Source organism: Anolis sagrei, chromosome X, assembly GCF_037176765.1.
Source record: "Anolis sagrei isolate rAnoSag1 chromosome X, rAnoSag1.mat, whole genome shotgun sequence".
Lineage (NCBI taxonomy): Eukaryota > Metazoa > Chordata > Lepidosauria > Squamata > Dactyloidae > Anolis > Anolis sagrei.
In genome coordinates, this window is record NC_090034.1 from 11,950,732 (window position 1) to 11,970,156 (window position 19,425).

The window sequence follows — 19,425 nt, forward strand, 5'->3', positions numbered from 1 at the left end:
CCCATGAGGTCTCTTCCAACTCTAGGATTCTATGAGTCAATCATTTCAGTTGGGTCTTTTCTAGATATAGAATCATAGAATCAAAGAGTTGGAAGAGACCTCATGGGGCATCCAGTCCAACCCCCTGCCAAGAAGCAGGAATATTGCATTCAAATCACCCCTGACAAATGGCCATCCAGCCTCTGCTTAAAAGCTTCCAAAGAAGGAGCCTCCACCACACTCCGGGGCAGAGAGTTCCACTGCTGAACGGCTCTCACAGTCAGGAAGTTCTTCCTAATGTTCAGATGGAATCTCCTCTCTTGTAGTTTGAAGCCATTGTTCCGCGTCCTAGTCTCCAAGGAAGCAGAAAACAAGCTTGCTCCCTCCTCCCTGTGGCTTCCTCTCACATATTTATACATGGCTATCATATCTCCTCTCAGCCTTCTCTTCTTCAGGCTAAACATGCCCAGTTCCCTGAGCCGCTCCTCATAGGGCTTGTTCTCCAGATCCTTGATCATTTTAGTTGCTGTCATTTCCGCTATTTAAATAGTTTGAAAGTAATTTTATATCTGATATTTTTAATCATGGTGTGCATGAAACCCAATGTGTTTGTACATTGAACCATCCAAAAGCAAAAGTGTCATTCTCTCAGCCAACCAGATGGACGATTTCAGATTCAGGAGCCTTTCGGATTCCCGGATAAGTGATGTGCAACCGATGCAGCTTCCCCTCTTTCTTTCTTTTTGTGCAAAAGCCTTCACTTCGGGTGTTTGTCTGTGTATTTCTTGTTTGGAAAAAAAAAAAGGCAGTGTTAACCCAAATGCAAGGTGAAAAGGTAGAGAGAGAAAGAGGAAGGTGGGGGAGAATAAATCCATTCATTCGAATCCTCTCTCTTTTCTCTCCGCAGATAACAAGCACCAGCCATGCAGTCCTTTCGCGAAAGGTGTGGTTTCCATGGCAACCCGCCGAACTACCAACCGACTCCTTCGTCTTCGTCGTCCTCGTCCTCGTCGTCGCAGGATTCATCCTCACGCCTGGAGAATTACAGGCATCAAAGCCAGGCTGGGCCGCACTGCGAGCGTCAAAGGATGGTGGCCAAGGAGTACTACGGCCAGCCCCAGCAGGCTCCCTTGCCGTACCCAGGATACGGGGAGAACAGCGCCGTGGACAAATATCACCGGGGGAATAAGCCACTGCGGGGCACGCCGCTTCCCAGTAGGCCACCGTCCTACCCCAACTATACCATCCAAGAGAATAGTCCTTACCCGGCTCGCTATTCCGGAGAGGAGGGCTTGCAGGCTTGGGGTTCACCTCAACAGCAACCTCCACCGCCGCCACCGCCGTTGCCTGGCGGGGTGGCCAAATACGAGGAAAACATGATGAAAAAGACGGGGAGTAGGCAATACCATGAGCCGGCCCCTCAGCTCCCGTTCCGGACTCATTCCTTGCACCTCCCACAGCCGCAACCGCCTGCGATGACGTACCCCAAGATCCCGAGGCAGAAGATTCCAAACGACGTGGCTTCCCCAATGCCGTTTCCGCAAGGGACGCACTTCACCCAGCATTCCCAGTCGTTTCCGGCCTCCTCTACATACACATCTGTGCAAAGTGGGAACCAAGCGGTTCACCCGTACAAGAGTTGTAGCACTCCCTCGGCCCCGCCACCACCCCCGCCGCCGCCTCCTCACGAAAGGGGCCTTGCAAATGCAGCAAATCTGTCCTCTGGGCAACGAGTTCAGAGCTTACATGGCTACCAGCAGAACCGAATTGCTTATGACCAACAACAGCAGCAACAGCAGCAACAACAGCAGCAGCAACAACAGCAGCAGCAACAATCCATGCAAGGAAGACATCATCCTCAGGAGGCCCTTCATTATCAAAACCTAGCAAAATATCAACATTACAACCCACCAGGACAGGGCTACTGCCAAGCCGATCCACCTGTGAGGACACCGGACCAGTATTACCAAACGTTCAGTCCTGGTTCTGGACACTCTCCGGCTCGTTCAGTTGGCCGATCACCATCCTACAGCTCGACTCCTTCCCCCTTGATGCCTAACTTGGAGAACTTCCAATACACCCAACAGTCTTTGAGTACCGGAGCGTTTCCGACTAGCCTTGCCGACCACAGCCCTTTCATGCCTTTGTTGAACCCTTCGCCAACCGACGGGGCAAGTCCAGATACTCAGACACCCGGGAACTGCAAGAACATGCCAAAGGAAAAAATGGCTGAGAACCTCCTGTCTGATCTGAGTCTTCAGAGCCTTACGGCACTCACCTCACAAGTCGAAAACATCTCCAACACTGTCCAGCAGCTTCTACTTTCCAAATCCACAGGGATGTCCCAAAAGAAAGGGATCAAAACTTCACCCAGGACACCCGAACAGCTCAAGGGTCAGCACTGCAGCCCCGAAGGTAATAATTATTCAACTGAGCAAGCGGGGACTCCCCACTCAGATCCTCTGAGCACCCCACAGTCAGTCCATACTGAAACCCAGGATGCTGATTACCTGAGTGGATCTGAGGAACAACTGGAAAGGGGTTTCCTGTACTGTAATCAAAGCCGCAGCCCGGCCCGTGCCAACAACAATGCCAAGGCAAAGCCCGAGTCCGTCTCTACGTGCTCCGTTACTTCGCCAGACAACATGTCAACTAAATCTGATGATTCCTTCCAGAGTATCCACGCCAGCCTCCCACTGGAGACCTTCAGCAAGTTTGTAGCCAACGACCGGGACGGTCCCAGACTTCTCCTCAGTGCCCTTTCTCAAGAGGAGCTCGCCTCTGAAATCATTGGCTTGCAAGACGCTATCAACGAAAAAGCCGACAAAGGCTGGTCCAATTCCCCTGCGCCAAACAAAGACCCCAACAAATCCCCCTTCCACTTGGAGAACCACAGGACCTGCCTGGATTCCATGGTCAAAAGCCCATGGTCCAATCCAGGGGAATCCAATACCATCACCGAACCTCTGAAGATGGACAAAGCCTTGGGAGGGAATAATGGGAAGAGTTTTACTGAAGAGGTGTATGAGAACCCCCAGGTGGCATTTCCAACCACAGAGTCAAAGAATTCCCTTAAAACTACCAGCCCAGTTGGGTATGACTCCAAAACCAACATCCCAGTGGCCACCTCTAGCTCCGAGGCAGCCAATTTCAGCTGCTATTCGAATACCACGGCCAATTCGGTCAGTTCCGAAAATGCCATTGAGAATTTTGATTGGCCAGACGAAAACCTCAGTGACACGTGGAAAGAACTTGGGTCGAGCCTTCAAGCATCAGATCTTTCCAAGGCCCTGTTCTCCACCAAATTGAGTGAGACTTCTGAGGAGAAAAAAAGTGTATGCTGCTTGAACCTTTGTGATACAGAAGACCCAGCTGAGCCTGAGCAAATGGGAGCCTTCCCTCAACAACAAGAACAACAGCAACAACCACAACAGCAACAGCAACAAGAGGCAAACAAGGGAGAGAACCCAACATTTGAAGAGGCCACCAGAGCAGACAGTGAGCGATGGCTAGAAGACAATACCAGGCAGTCATGTTCTGGTGGAGACTTCAGCGAACTCCCAATGATGTCCTCTCCAGACCTTAAAGAATCTGATTTGGAACCAGAAGAATATTCCTCTTTATGTGAACTCGCCAGTTCCGAGCAAAAGACTTTGACCTATGATGCGTTCACACCTAAGCAGGCAGAGAACGCTCCAACTCTTTCCCTCCAAGACACTCCGGGTTCAGCAGAGGAGATGGCAAACGCTGTCGAAAAAGAAAACGCTGTTCCTTCTTCACATCTCTCTGACCAATCCGTTATCCTCTTGGGACCAACTGTGGGAACAGAGACAAAAGTGAAGAATTGGTTTGAATCTTCTCTCCATCACTTAAAGCCTGAGGAGGAAACACTGGGAGTTAATGCCCTTCCCAACAAGGCAGACGCACCAGTTGCCTTGCCGGAGAAAAAGCAGGTTTCTCCAGAAAAAACACCGATCATTTCAGAACCAACGTCTAGGGGCAAGAGCCTTCGCAGTAAAAAGGTCTACTCCAGGCTCTCAGGAGGAGAAGAACCTATCCAACCGATGTCAAGCCCTTGTACGGGCATCCAAGCAGCTGACATGGTGGCCAACGCATGCTCTGGTCCAAATAATCTCATTGAAATGCCAAGTAAGACTACTCATGGCCCAACACCCCGGTCTCCAGCGGAAGGCTTCCCAGCTAGGATGTGCACCCGCTCCTTTACTGCGCTGACCGACCCTAAGTTGCCTGACCCACTTGAAGGTGCAAAAGCTTCCACCCTTCAAGAGAAGCTGGGCAAGAAGCCACCCTATGTCATCAAACAGAGAGCCACTTTCAAAGCAAGAAAGCCAAATGGCAAGCCCAGTAATCTGTCTCCTCCCTTGGTCCCGAATTTTGTACAGAACGAAGACCTTGCTGGTCATAAGCTCAAAGAAGCCAGCCCTTCGGAAGCAGAAGGAAAGGATCAACAGTCCATGATTCTTCGCTCCAGAACCCGGACCCAGGAGGTCTTTGACGGGAAGAAGAAGAAAGAGAAGGGCACCGTGGATCCTGAACTCAAAAATTCTAAACCGTCCAAGAAAGTTTTCCCAAACCACCACCTGCTTGGTTCCTTCAAGATGAGCCCCCAAATTAGGTCTGAGAGGGAAAGCAAGCTGGGCAAGAAGGTGAAGCTCTCCAAAGCCCGGCTTGACATGGGAAGCAAGGTCTCCCTGAAAAGGAAGTCCACCTTCCTCCCTCCGGTTCCGGCCAAAAAACGGAATCTGGTTCTGAGGAGCAACCGCGGCACCGTAAAGGAGGAGAAGCCAGAAGCGGCACCCATCCTGTTCAAGAGGATGCCATCAGCCAAAAAGGCCAAAATGAAGCTGTCTCCTAAGAACTCCTGCGAAGGTGCGCTCAAGTCCCTCCCGGCCAAGGAGAACGCCGCCGTCTGCCTCAAGATCAGCTCCAGAGCCGCCTTCCAGGGAGCCATGAAGACCAAAGTGCTTCCTCCCAGGAAAGGCCGGGGCTTGAAGCTGGAAGCCATCGTGCAGAAGATCACCTCCCCCAATCTGAAAAAGTTTGCTTGCAGAACAGCGGCGGCAGCGGCGGCTGCCATCACCGCCGCCTCCCACGGTAATCCGCTCAGCCCTTCCCCGCTGCCGGAGAGGGAGCAGGCCTCAAAGAATGCCAGCGGCGTAACCCCAGCGGTGGCGGGGGAAGCGAGGCCATTAAACCAGGCCGTGCCACAAAAGGCTCCTGCTGCTCCAGCCGCCGAGCAATTATGCAGAAACCCGAACAACAGATCCTTCAGAGGGAAACTAATGAACAGTAAGAAACTGTCCTCCAACTGTTTCAAGGGTGAAGCCTATCCGTCTCCTGAGATCTTGCAGCACGGCGGCAGCGTTGGCGTTGGCGTTGTTGTCAGCATGGCCGCAAGCACCGGCGTGGGCCTCCTGCCCAAGAAAAGGAACCGAAAAGGGAAAGCGGCCGTCTTCCGAGCAGCTAAAAATAGCTCTCACCTGGGCCCTGCCTTGCTTCTCCCATCCAGGGAGAGGCCAGGGGTTGCAAATGCAACGGCAGGAGGAGGAGGGAAAGTGGAAGAGGAACAAAGGGAAGGGAAGAAGCAGAAGGCCGAAGACAAAGCCTTTGGAAACGGTGGCGAGGCTTCCGAAGGGAGATCCTCGCAGGCCCAAACCAGAGGGCAGAAGCAGCGAGCCAACCACTCCAGCTACAACGGCTACACCAAGCGGCAAAGGAAGCATCTCAATCGTCAGAAGGCTCCAAACGTGCCTTCGAGGTGCAAGAGCCGGGCCAAACGGCGGCACCAGCAGCAGGCACCTCTGCTGAGCCCGGCCGAACCCGAAATCCGGCTCAAGTATGTGTCATGCAAGCGGCTGCGGACGGACAGCCGGGCCCCACCGTTCTCCCCTTATGTCCGGGTGGAGAAACAGGGCGAGTTTGTCACCGCTTGCACCGTAGTCAACTTCTCCGCCGACGAGAACAGACTCCACAACGAACAGCACACTTCTTCTTCTTCTTTGGCATTGTCCTCCCAGGCCGGACATTTGCAGCCCACGGCCACCCTTCCCTTGTCATCCACGATGCACCTCGGCCCGGTGGTCTCCAAAACTCTCAATGCCACCTGCTTGGTCTGCTGCCTGTGCCGGAACCCGGCCAACTACAAAGACCAAGGGGACCTCTGCGGGCCGTATTACCCTGAGGACTGCTTGCCGAAAAAGAAGTCGAGGCTGAAAGAGAAGATCAAGGTGGAGGGGCTGAGCGAAGAGCCGCCCTCCCTGTCCCACCTCAAAGCGCCGGCGGATAATAACTGCTCGTTGTCCTCGTCGGGCGGAAAGTCACCAAGGTTGGACACTGGGGCTGAGTCGGCCAAACAGAGCACGCTCCGCTCGAGTTCGAGGGGGATGTTTAGGAAACTACAAAGCTGCTACTGCTGCGATGAGAGGACAGAGGGAGAGGAAACAGCAGCAGCCACCGCCACCGAAAAACCCCGGCGGCACGAATGCAGCAAAGCAGAGTTGCCCCTTCCGGACCCCGCCAGTGACACGCAGGAGCACTGGGTTCACGAGGCCTGCGCTATATGGACAACGGGTGTTTACCTGGTGGCAGGGAAGCTCTATGGACTTCAGGAGGCTATAAAGATGGCTACCAATTTGGTAAGACCCTCTCCCTTGGTGGTGTCTCTCGTTTGGAGAGGCAGAAGCCACAGAGTAAGATAGTGTTCGATCAAGGTCTGTCCTCAAGGGAGGAAGAAGAGGCACAGGCCACATTGGGGGTTGTGGAGGGAGATGAATGGGGAGATGCAATAAGTGGGGATGATGGGAAAGCCAAACCAAGACTCCAAAGGTCTGTCTGCTTCTACATGGCGAGAGGAAGCATGTAGTGATGAAAGACATAGAGTACATGTAGATCAGCCATGGTGAAACTTTGGCCCTCCAGGTGTTTTGGACTTCAACTCCCACAATTCCTAACAGCCTACCGGCTGTTAGGAATTGTGGGAGTTGAAGTCCAAAACACCTGGAGGGCCAAAGTTTCACCATGGCTGATCTACACTGTAGGATGAATGTCGTTTTGACATTCTTTTAGCAGCTATGGCTCAATGTTATGGAACCCTGGAAGTTGTTGTTTACATCCTTTGGCAAAGGGGACCCACAGACTTTGTGAAACTACAACCACCAGCATTCCATAGCATTGAGCAAGTGGTGTCAAACTGCATTGATCCTACATCGTAGATGCGCCTACAGATGGACCAGCTTCCTCTTAGAGTCATACGCAGGTACGAGGGTTGAATGAAAAGTAATGCCTCCATCTTTGTAACTCCTCAACAGATGGCAGTACTGGTTAGGCGACAGGTACTGGCTTGTTCAGTAGACTCTTCCATACAGTTCCATTTTGGTGTGAAGCCTTAGCATTGAATGGTTGTGTTGTTAAAGTGCAAAGTATGGAACCCTACGCAGACCATCGGTCAATACGACTTAAGCAACGTGCAGTCTTTGAATTCTTTTTTTAAAATAATCTTTATTGAAAATTTCCATTATATAAGATTATATAAAAAACATGAAAGGCATAAAAGAACGAAAGAGAAAAAAGAAGAGAAAAAGAGAAAGAAAAGTGAAAAAAAATGAAAACTGAAAGATTTTTGCTCCCTGGTATCTTCTATAGGTCTTCTTCACATTCCCCTTTTCTGTTTTTCTTTCTTTTTATTTTTCTTTTCCCTTTCCTTTTGCGTTCCATTCATTTTTGTCAGGTTTAGGTCAAGATCACCTTCTTCTTTCGTCTTATATAATCAGTAACTTGTTTCCAATCTGTTTCTATTATTTTCATTTCTTTATTCTTTGACATGAGGTATGTGAGTCTATCCATGTTTCTAATTTCTAATATCTTCGCCAGCCATTCATCCTCCTCTGGTATTTCTTCTTGTTTCCATCTTTTTGCGTAGCACATTCTTGCTGCCCAGTCATTGAATTCTTGACAGCAGAAGGTGTCCCCTCAACATCTTTAAACTTACTCGCCCAACAACGCACAGTACTCACATCAACACAATCACCATAAACAGTTTGCGTTCTCTGATAAATCTCCTTTGGGGTGACACCTTCTGCTGTCAAGAATTCAGTGATTGTACATTGCTTAAGTCCCATTGACTGTCTGTGCAGGTTTCCATACTTTGCACTTTAACAACACAACTGTTCAATGCTAAGGCTTCCCACCAAAATAGAATTGTAGAGGAGAGTCTACTGAACAAGCCAGTACCTGTTGCATACCAGTACTGCAGTGGTTCTCAACCTGGGGTCCCCAGATGTTTTTGGCCTTCAATTCCCAGAAATCCTAACAGCTGGGAAATTGGCTGGGATTTCTGGGAGTTGTAGGCCAAAAACATCTGGGGACCCCAGGTTGAGAACCACTACAGTACTGCCATCTGTTGAGGCATTACTTTTCATTCAACCCTCATATATATCCACTATATGCCTCTGCAACAAGCAAAGCTTCCCCTTAGCTTACCATACAGCAGTGTTTCTCAGCCTGTGAGTTCCCAGTTGTTTTGGCCTACAACTCCCAGAAATCCCAGCTACTTTACCAGCTGTTAGGATTTCTAGGAGTTGAAGGCCAAAACATCTGGAGACCCACATATTGAGAACCACTGCCATACAGCCATTGCAGTGCCATTCAGTGGTTGGTGAAGATGAGGTCAGGACTGGAAGAGTAGTAGCCAGACATCAAATAATTCCCTTGTTCTCTCGGATCTGCACAGAGGTTTCAGTGTTGTGTGCCTTCAAGTCATTTGTTCCTTACGGCAACCCTATCATGGGGTTTTCTGGGACTGAGAGTGTGTGGCCCAACCAAGGACCCATAATGGGTTTTATAGCTGAGTGGGGATTTGAACCCAGCTCTTCAGAGTCCCAATCCAACGCTCAAACCACAATGCCATGGTGGCACTTGGGGGATCCCAAGATTTCAGGTTTTTGCTCTGAAATCTCAAGGTTTGCGATATCCATGACCTGGGATCTTTATTTATTTAGCAGTTTTGTATACCGGTCTTCTCACCTCCGTTCGAGAGACTCAGGCCGGTTTCCAATATCAATATTACAGACAGTCATTAAAACATCATATTCTAAATCACACTAAAACATTAAAATAGCAAAATACAATCATATAATTACAGTGGTCAGTCGTCATCAAAAATCATTTTTCGTCGTCATCCATCCATATCACAGTATCATGGCTCATTCGTCGAATGCCAATCCCCAAAGCCAAGTTTTCACCTGTTTCCTGAACGTTAAGATAGAAGGGGCAGTTCTGATCTCCAGTGGAAGGGAGTTCCAGAGTCGAGGGGCCACCACCGAGAAGGCCCTGTCTCTCGTCCCCACCAGCTGCGCCTGTGAGGCTGGTGGGATCGAGAGCAGGGCCCCTCCAGACGATCTTAGCAATCTTGATGGTTCATAGGGGAGGATACATTCGGACAGGTAAATTGGGCCGGAGTCGTTTAGGGCTTTATAGGTTAATACCAGCACTTTGAATTGTGCTCGGAAGCTGACTGGCAGCCAGTGGAGCTGGCGCAACAGAGGGGTAGTACGCTCCCTGTACTCCGCTCCCATTAGTAGTCTGGCTGCCGCATCCACAGCAGTATCCTTACTGTGGATGATGGGTCTTCTGGCTTATGTTCCCCGGGGTCACACACTCTCGGCCTCAGAGAGCAACCATGCCAAGAAAACCCCATGATAAGTATGCCTTAGGGTTCCAAAAGTCAAAACAAGTTGATAGCTTGTGTGTTGTTGTCATGAGGATAGGATACTGCTGCGGATGCTCATGTCATTCTTACATACTCATCCTACCCAAATTATTAAGGAAACTAAATTAATTTCTGTAAGTTGTGAACCTTTCTTTGGGGTTTTGCAAAGAATTGTTCAGCTACAAAGGGTGCTTGAATTCCCTAACTATGAAACCGCAATGGCAGATAGCATTCATATTCATGTCTTGACAAACCATAACTGGGTTGCTGTGAGTTTTCCGGGCTGTATAGTCATGTTCCAGAACCATTCTCTCCTGACACTTCACCCACATCTATGGCAGGCATCCTTGGAGGTTGAGAGGTCTATTGGAAACTAGGCAAGTGGGGTTTATAGTATCTGTGGAATGATGTTCAGGGTGGGAGAAAGTCTGTTTGAGATAATAATAATAATAATAATAATAATAATAATAATATTTATTTATACCCCGCCACCATCTCCCCAATGGGGACTCGGGGCGGCTTACATGAGGCCAAGCCCAAACAACAAATTACAGCAAAATAAAACCGAAAACGGAAACAATCAACAACATCATGATTACATAAAACATATGAATGCATAACGGTATAAAATTACAATAAACACAATCACAGTGACAATGGTCAGGGTTTTTTTTTTTTTGTCGTGTTAGGGCAACCACCAATTATATAACGGTCAGGTTACATGTAAGCTGACCATGGTCAGGTTACATGTAATGATTAAAAGAAAAACTCATTAAAAACTGATTAAAAACTCAGGTGAGATAAAGGAGAAGCAGGTTATTTGCGGAGGAGGGCTCCTCCGCAAATAACCTGCTTAAAACGGGGGTTGTGGGATCAAACTTTCCCACAAGGGGAGGGGGGACGTATACTCCAATGACAAAACATGGAGGCTAAGCAATAGTGTGAGGTTGTATACCTACTCACCAAAGGTGCAGCAGAAGAGCCAGGTGTTAAAGTTCCTTTTAAAGTTTCTAGGGTTGGGGCTTTCCTAATCTCTCCAGGTAATGAGTTCCAGAGATAAGTGTGAATGTTACAATTGGCCAGCTTGATTTGCATTGAATAGCCTTGTAGCTTCAAAGCCTAGCTGCTTCCTGCCTGGGGAATCCTTGTTGGGAGGTGTTAGCTAGCCCTGGTTGTTTCATGTCTGGATTTCTTCTGTTTTTAGTGTTGCTCTTTATTTACTGTCCTGATTTTGGAGTTTAATACTGGGAGCCAGATTATGTTCATTCTTTGTTTGGGAGGATAAACCAACCCGGACCCAGAATACTATTTGACAACAGAGAAATGCTGGACCACTCTAACACCCACCATGTCAGATTACACAGAGAAACAAAATCTACAGGCATGTGAACAGTTTCAACAGAAAGGAGAAAGCCATGGAAATGAACAAAATCTGTCTACCAGTATTTAAAAACTCTAAAATCAGGACAGTAAATAAAGAGCAACATTAAAAAAAGGGGGGGGGGAATTCTAGACAGGAAATAATGAGAGCCAGCTAACACCTACAAATCAAAGGATGCCCCCAGGCAGCAACAGCCAGGCTTTGAAACTACAAGGCTATTCAATGCTAATCAAGCAGGCCAGTTGCAACATTCACACATGTCTCAAGCAGACAAGATTTCTTTCTCCCACCCTGGATAGACATTATTCCACAGATATATAACCCCACTTGCCTAGTTTCCAACAGACCGCACAACCTCTGAGGATGCCTGTCATAGATGTGGGTGAAATGTCAGGAGAGAATGCTTCTGGAACATGGCCATATAGCCCGGAAAACTCACAGCAACCCAGTGAAACCTTCACCAACACAAGCCGTGATTGTTCAGCGGAACCCTGTGATGTAAACCTGCTTTCACTTAAAAAGATATGTTTCCTTAACCTTCCAAAAGTACAATCCAAACTCACACTTTTAAAATAACTTAACGGATTTTATATTTTGACTTGTTGTGAGAAGTGAACCTGGACCCATGGCTTGTTTTCTCAGCATGAAAAAAAGGAGACGAGAAAAGGGTAGGTAAGGAAAACAACCCAGAAAGGAGCTGTGGATTTTTCATTTGATGTGCTGTTTCTACTGTAAGCAACAAACTGTGGTTCAGAGTTTATCATGAGATGTGAATGAGATCTCACTAACCACAATTGAAGATAGATAGATAGATAGATAGATTGATAGACATTCATTCATTCCTGCCTCTGTATGTTGTGCATGTTCTGGGAATAGAGCAAATGAGAATAATCTCTCTGACCTATCAATTCAGGTAAATATTATAAAATTGGCCAGCTTGATAAGTATTGAATAACCTTGTAGCTTCAAAGCCTAGCTGCTTCCTGCCTGGGGAATCCTTTGTTAGGAGGTGGCCCTGATGTCTTGAACAGTGTCAAGGTTTCTCCTTGACGTTAAATCTAGTCATGTCCGACTCTGGGAGGTGGGTGTTAATCTCTAGAAAATAAGAATAATCTCTCTGACCTATCAATTCAGGTAAATATTATAAAATTGGCCAGCTTGATAAGTATTGAATAACCTTGTAGCTTCAAAGCCTAGCTGCTTCCTGCCTGGGGAATCCTTTGTTGGGAGGTGGCCCTGTCTGGAACAGTGTCAAGGTTTCTCCTTGACATTAAATCTAGTCATGTCCAACTCTGGGGGGTGGGTGCTAATCTCTATTTCTAAGCAGAAAAGCCGGCATTGTCCATAGACACCTCAAAGGTCTTGTGGCCAGCATGACTGCATGGAATGCTATTACTTTCCTGCTGAAGCAGTACCTATTGATCTACTCACAATGTTTTCAAACTGCTAGGTTGGTAGAAGCTGGGGCGAACTACAGGAGCTCACCCCGCTCCCCGGATTTGAACCGCTGACCTTTCGGTCAGCAAGGTCAGCAGCTTAGTTGTTTAACCCGCTGCACCACCAGGGACTCCTTTTATGAAAAACATAAAAGCATGTAAATAAAAACATCCAACACAGAAGAAGGGCAACCAGGATGTTCAAAGGTCTTATGAAGAACACAGGTGAGGAAGCAGGGGGTGTTTGCTTGGAGAAGATGGAGCAATGACATAATCGCCATCCGTAACTATCTGAAAGGATGTCATCAAGAGGAGGGGAGAGCTTGCTCCAGAGTTAGAATCCAAATGACAAGAAAAGAGATTTCACCTAAACGTCAGGTAGAACTTCTTGACCATAAGAGTTATCCAAGAGTAGAATAGATAACTTTGGGAAGTGGTGGACTCTCCATCTTTGGGGATCTTCAAGCAGATCTTGGATTGGTATCTTTCAGGAATGCTTTAGTCGTTTAGGATAGAACTCGGAACAATGGCTTCAAACTACAGGAAAGGAGATTCCACCGGGAACATGAGGAAGAACTTCCTGACTGTGAGAGCTGTTCAGCAGTGGAACTCTCTGCCCCGGAGTGTGGTGGAGGCTCCTTCTTTAGAGGCTGGAAGGCCATCTGTTGGGGGTACTTTGAATGGGATTTTCCTGCTTCTTGGCAGAATGGAGTTGGATTGGATGGCCCACGAGGTCTTTTCCAACTTTTTGATTCTATGATTCTATACTTCTATGTATCCCTGCACTGCAGAAGGGAATTAGACTAGATGTTCTTCGGGGTGCCCTCCAGCTCCATAATTCTAAGCAACAAAGTCAACCGAGTCCGAATTGTGATTCCAGTCCCAGTTCCTGACCAAAGCTACCTGTGCAAAAACGAAACAGCACTGTTGATATATCTCATGGAGATTTCTTTTCTTTCTTTCTCGGTCACCGCAGAGATGTTCCAGTTGTCAGCAAATCGGAGCCACTGTCGGCTGTTGTCACAAAGGGTGCGCCCAAACCTTTCACTACACATGTGCCATTGATACAGGTAAGACCTTCTGGCGGGGAGAAAAGCTTTTTACTTGACTGGGTTGTTGTAGGTGTTTTCGGGCTATATGGCCATGGAGCATTCTCTCCTGACGTTTCGCCTGCATCTATGGCAAGCATCCTCAGAGGTAGTGAGGGCTGTTAGAACTAGGAAAAAGGGTTTATATATCTGTGGAATGACCAGGGTGAGACAAAGGACTCTTGTCTGCTGGAGCTAGGTGTGAATGTTTCAACTGACCTCCTTGATTAGCATATAATGAATGGCCTGACAGTGCCTAGAGCAAACTTTTGTTGAGAGGTGATTAGATGTCCTTGTTTGTTTCCTCTCTGTTGTTGTGCAAGGACATCCAATCACCTCTCAACAAAAGTTTGCTCTAGGCTCTGTCAGGCCATTATATGCTAATCAAGACGGTCAGTTAAAACATTCACACCTAGCTCCAGCAGACAAGAGTCCTTTGTCCCACCCTGGTCATTCCACAGATGTATAAACCCTTTTTCCTAGTTCCAACAGACCTCACTACCTCTGAGGATGCTCGCCATAGATGCAGGCGAAACGTCAGGAGAGAATGCCTCTAGAACATGGCCATATAGCCCGAAAAAAACCTACAACAACCCAGTGATTCTGGCCAAGAAAGCCTTCGACAATATGTTTTACTTGACTATTTCTACTTCACCCACACAAAGCAGGTGAATATAGCGCTGAATGAGACATGTAGAATAATCACAGGATGTCTTAAATCTGCACCTATTGATAGACTCTAGAAGCTAGCTAGCATTGCCCCCCGATGTGCGACAGGAAGTTGCTGCCAATTGTGAGAGAAATAAGGTTGAACACTGTGAAAGCCACCCACTGCATGGCTCTCAGCCTCCTCCCAGTAGACTTAAATCAAGGAAAAGTTTCATGAGAGTTTCACCTCCACCACCACCACCTCCTCCTCCTCCTCCTCTTCCTCCTCCTCCTCCTCCTTCTTCTTGACTGTAAGAAAAGCTGTTCAACAGTAGAACTCTCTTGGAGGCTTTTACACAGAGGCTGGGTGGCCATCTGTCGGGGCTGCTTTGTGCTTTTCCTGCCTGGCAGAAGGGGGTGGACTAGATTGCCCATGCAGTCTTTTCCAACTCTGTGATTCTATGAAATGTACATTGAATCGGGAGTGCATCTGCGCTGTAGAATGAATGCAGTTTGGCACCACTATAATTGCTATGGCTCAATGCTGTGGAATCCAGGAGCAATTGTTTGCACTCTTGGGCAGAGAAGGCTCAAGACTGCAAAACTACAACTCCCAGTATCCTAGTGTTGATCCATAATTAAAGTGATGTCAAACTGCATTAATTCCAGAGTGTAGATGTACTCTTAGAAGAAGCTGGGATGAATGAGAAAATCAGAAAGGAGATATGGGTGTTGCAATAGCCAAGAAGGTGGGGATAAATAAACACTGCTTTGGGTCTTGATCCAGAATTTGGGACGATGGTAATGATGGTGGTGGTGCAGGTGCAGGTGGTGATGATGATGATGATGATGATATTCATGGTTGCTTCTCTGTTCTTCCTCTAGGTTGTTTGTTAACCGAAGAGACCTTCTCACTCAACTGCCCCAGACATAAGGTGTGTGTACAAGCATATAAGAACAAAGGGAAATGGTTGGATGGGCTGTGGTCCTGTGAAAGCATATAGAGGAGAGCCGTGTTTCACTTTTAACTATTTGGAAGGGAGTTACATGGAGGACGGAACAAAACACAGGACGACACTAGCTTTGGAGCACTGACTCTAACAGTCTTCGGCCTACTCACTCCCCTCAGAACGACACTAGCTTTGGCCCACTGACTCTGGCAGGCTTCGGCCTACTCACTCTCCTCAGGACGACACTAGCTGTGGCCCACTGACTCTAACAGGCTTCGGCCTACTCACTCTCCTCAGGACAACACTAGCTTTGGCCCACTGACTCTAACAGGCTTCGGCCTACTCACTCTCCTCAGGACGACACTAGCTTTGGCCTACTGACTGACAGGCTTCGGCCTACTCACTCTCCTCAGGACAACACTAGCTTTGGCCCACTGACTCTGACAGGCTTCGGCCTACTCACTCTCCTCAGGACGACACTAGCTTTGGCCTACTGACTCTGACAGGCTTCGGCCTACTCACTCTCCTCAGAACGACACTAGCTTTGGCTCATTGACTCTGATAGGCTTCGGCCTATTCATTCTTCTCAAGATGACACTAGCTTTGGCCCACTGACTCTAACAGGCTTTGGCCTACTCACTCTCCTCAGGACGAGACTAGCTTTGGCTCACTGACTCTGATAGGCTTCGGCCTACTCACTCTCCTCAGGACCACACTAGCTTTGGCCTACTGACTCTGACAGGCTTCGGCCTACTCACTCTCCTCAGGATGACACTAGCTTTGGCCTACTGACTCTGACAGGCTTCGGCCTGCTCACTCCCCTCAGGACGACACTAGCTTTGGCTCACTGACTCTGACAGGCTTTGGCCTACTCACTCTCCTCAGAACGACACTAGGTTTGGCCTACTGACTCTGACAGGCTTCGGCCTACTCACTCTCCTCAGGACGACACTAGCTTTGGCCCACTGACTCTGACAGGCTTCGGCCTACTCACTCTCCTCAGAACGACACTAGCTTTGGCCTACTGACTCTGACAGGCTTCGGCCTACTCACTCTCCTCAGGACGACACTAGCTTTGGCCCACTGACTCTGACAGGCTTCGGCCTACTCACTCTGCTCAGGATGACCCTAGCTTTGGCCTACTGACAACTCTAACAGGTTTCGGCCTACTCACTCTCCTCAGGATGACACTAGATTTGGCTCTCTGACTCTGACAGGCATTGGCCTACTCACTCTTCTCAGGACAACACTAGCTTTGGCCCTCTGACTAACAGGCTTCGGCCTACTCACTCTCCTCAGGACGACACTAGCATTGGCCCACTGACTAACAGGCTTCGGCCTACTCACTCTCCTCAGGACGACACTAGCTTTGGCCCGTTGACTCTGATAGGCTTCGGCCTACTCACTCTCCTCAGGACGACACTAGCTTTGGCCTACTGACTCTGACAGGCTTCGGCCTACTCACTCTCCTCAGAATGACACTAGCTTTGGCTCATTGACTCTGATAGGCTTCGGCCTATTCATTCTTCTCAAGATGACACTAGCTTTGGCCCACTGACTCTAACAGGCTTTGGCCTACTCACTCTCCTCAGGACAACACTAGCTTTGGCCAACTGACTCTGACAGGCTTCGGCCTATTCATTCTCCTCAGGACGACACTAGCTTTGGCCCACTGACTCTGGCAGGCTTTGGCTTACTCACTCTCCTCAGGATGACACCAGCTTTGGCCCACTGACTCTGATAGGCTTCAGCCTACTCACTCCCCTCAGGACGACACTAGCTTTGGCCCACTGACTCTAACAGGCTTCGGTCTATTCATTCTTCTCAAGATGACACTAACTTTGGCCCACTGACAACTCTAACAGGCTTCTCTCTCTCCTCAGGACGACACTAGCTTTGGCCCACTGGCCCTAACAGGCATTGGCCTACGCACTCTCCTCAGGACGACACTAGCTTTGGCCCACTGACTCTGACAGGCATTGGCCTACTCGTTCTCCTCAGGACAACACTAGCATTGGCCCACTGACTCTTAACAGGCTTCGGCCTACTCACTCTCCTCAGGACGACACTAGCTTTGGCCCACTGACTCTGACAGGCATTGGCCTACTCGTTCTCCTCAGGACAACACTAGCATTGGCCCACTGACTCTTAACAGGCTTCGGCCTACTCACTCTCCTCAGGACGACCCTAGCTTTGGCCTACTGACTCTGATATGCTTCGGCCTACTCACTCTCCTCAGGACGACCCTAGCTTTGGCCCACTTACTCCGATAGGCTTTGGCCTACTCACTCCCCTCAGGACGACACTAGCATTGGCCCACTGACTCTAACAGGCTTCGGCCTATTCATTCTTCTCAAGATGACACTATCTTTGGCCCATTGACTCTGACAGGCTTCGGCCTGCTCACTCTTCTGAGTACAACAGTAGCATTAGCCCACTGACTCTGACAGCTTTTGGCCTACTCAATCTTCTCAGGACGACACTTGGCTTTGGCCCACTGACAACTTTAACAGGCTTCGGCCTATTCACTCTCCTCAGGACGACACTAGCTTTGGCTCAATTACTCTGGAAGGCTTCGGCCTACTCACTCTCCTTAGGATAAAATTAGCTTTGGTCCACTGACTCTGACAGGCTTTGGCCTACTCACGCTCCTCAGGACAACACTAGCTTTGGCCAACTGACTCCAACAGGCTTCGGCCTATTCACTCTCCTCAGGACAACACTAGCTTTGGCCCACTGACTCTAACAGGCTTCGGCCTACTCACTCCCCTCAGGATGACACTGGCTTTGGCCCACTGACTCTAACAGGTTTCGGTCTATTCATTCTTCTCAAGATGACACTAGCTTTGGCCCACTGACTCTAACAGGCTTTGGCCTACTCTCTCTCCTCAGGACGACACTAGCATTGGCCCACTGACTCTAATAGGCTTCGGCCTACTCACTCTCCTCAGGACGACACTAGCTTTGGCCTACTGACTCTGACAGGCTTCGGCCTACTCACTCTCTTCAGAACGACACTAGCTTTGGCTCATTGACTCTGATAGGCTTCGGCCTATTCATTCTTCTCAAGATGACACTAGCTTTGGCCCACTGACTCTAACAGGCTTTGGCCTACTCACTCTCCTCAGGGCAACACTACCTTTGGCCCAGTGTGAGACTATTAGCCTGTTAGAGTCAGTGGGCCATAGCTAGTGTCATCCTGAGGAGAGTGAGTGTTGTCCTGAGGAGAGTGAGTAGGCTGAAGCCTGTCAGAGTCAGTGGGCCAAAGCTAGTCCCATCCTGAGGAGAGTGTGTCGTCCTGAGGAGAGTGAGTAGGCCGAAGCCTGTCAGAGTCAATGGGCCAAAGCTAGTCCCGTCTTGAGGAGAGTGAGTGTCGTCCTGAGGAGAGTGAGTAGGCTGAAGCCTGTCAGAGTCAGTGGGCCAAAGCTAGTGTCGTCCTGAGGAGAGTGAGTGTCATCCTGAGGAGAGTGAGTAGGCCGAAGCCTGTCAGAGTCAGTGGGCCAAAGCTAGTCTCGTCCTGAGGAGAGTGAGTGTCGTCCTGAGGAGAGTGAGTAGGCTGAAGCCTGTCAGAGTTAGTGGGCCAAAACTAGTCTCGTCCTGAGGAGAGTGGGTGTCGTCCTGAGGAGAGTGAGTAGGCTGAAGCCTTTAGAGTCATGCCCAAAGCTAGTGTTGTCCTGAGGAGAGTGAGTAGGGGGGTTTTTGATTGTGTCGTCCTGCCTGGCAAAAAAGGATTGGACTGGATGGTCTGTTGGGGTCCCTTCTGACTGAGGTTTTGTTTCCTGGGTTTCTCTCTCATCCACTGCAAGGAAACAGGAGACCTTTTGCTGGAGCAAAGGCCTTTGTCTTGCGCTGACCAGGCCCCCGTATAATTTAATCATCCTGGCGGGTTGCTTCCTGCCCGCCTTCTCCCGGTTTCCAAGCCAAGGTTGCACCTGGTTATTGGCAATTGAAAGCAGACCGCAAGGGAGGGGAGAGGGAAAGGATGTCCAGATGGAGAGACCTGGAGGAGGATGGAGAGGCATTCCTGAACCAAGCCGAGAGGGAGATCCTCCGTCAATCCAGCCAGAAAAAGGGATGATGCTCTCCAGCCAGTCCGGCTTTTAATAGCCTGGTCTTGTCCCTTTGCCATGCAGCACCCATTTGAAATTCTGGAGCCATGTAAACACTTTTAAAGACTTTCCACTACATCTATATAAATAAAAGTGTAATGTTCATT

The 19,425-nt window shown here is 48.9% G+C and overlaps 1 protein-coding gene across 4 annotated transcripts in view; it reads left to right on the forward strand.

Annotated features, from left to right (window-relative positions):
- Positions 1-19,425, forward strand: part of LOC132782121 (retinoic acid-induced protein 1) — a 228,786-nt gene that overhangs the window by 200,133 nt on the left and 9,228 nt on the right. For all 4 annotated transcript variants that reach the window (XR_009632022.2, XM_060786810.2, XM_067473029.1 and 1 more), the window contains 3 exons: positions 887-6,635; positions 13,500-13,593; positions 15,145-15,194. Coding sequence is in view for 3 of the 4 variants with exons in the window: in XM_060786810.2 (XP_060642793.2) it covers positions 903-6,635; positions 13,500-13,593; positions 15,145-15,194 (5,877 nt within the window). In the remaining variant the exon portion in view is untranslated. The remainder of the gene's footprint in view (positions 1-886; positions 6,636-13,499; positions 13,594-15,144; positions 15,195-19,425) is intronic.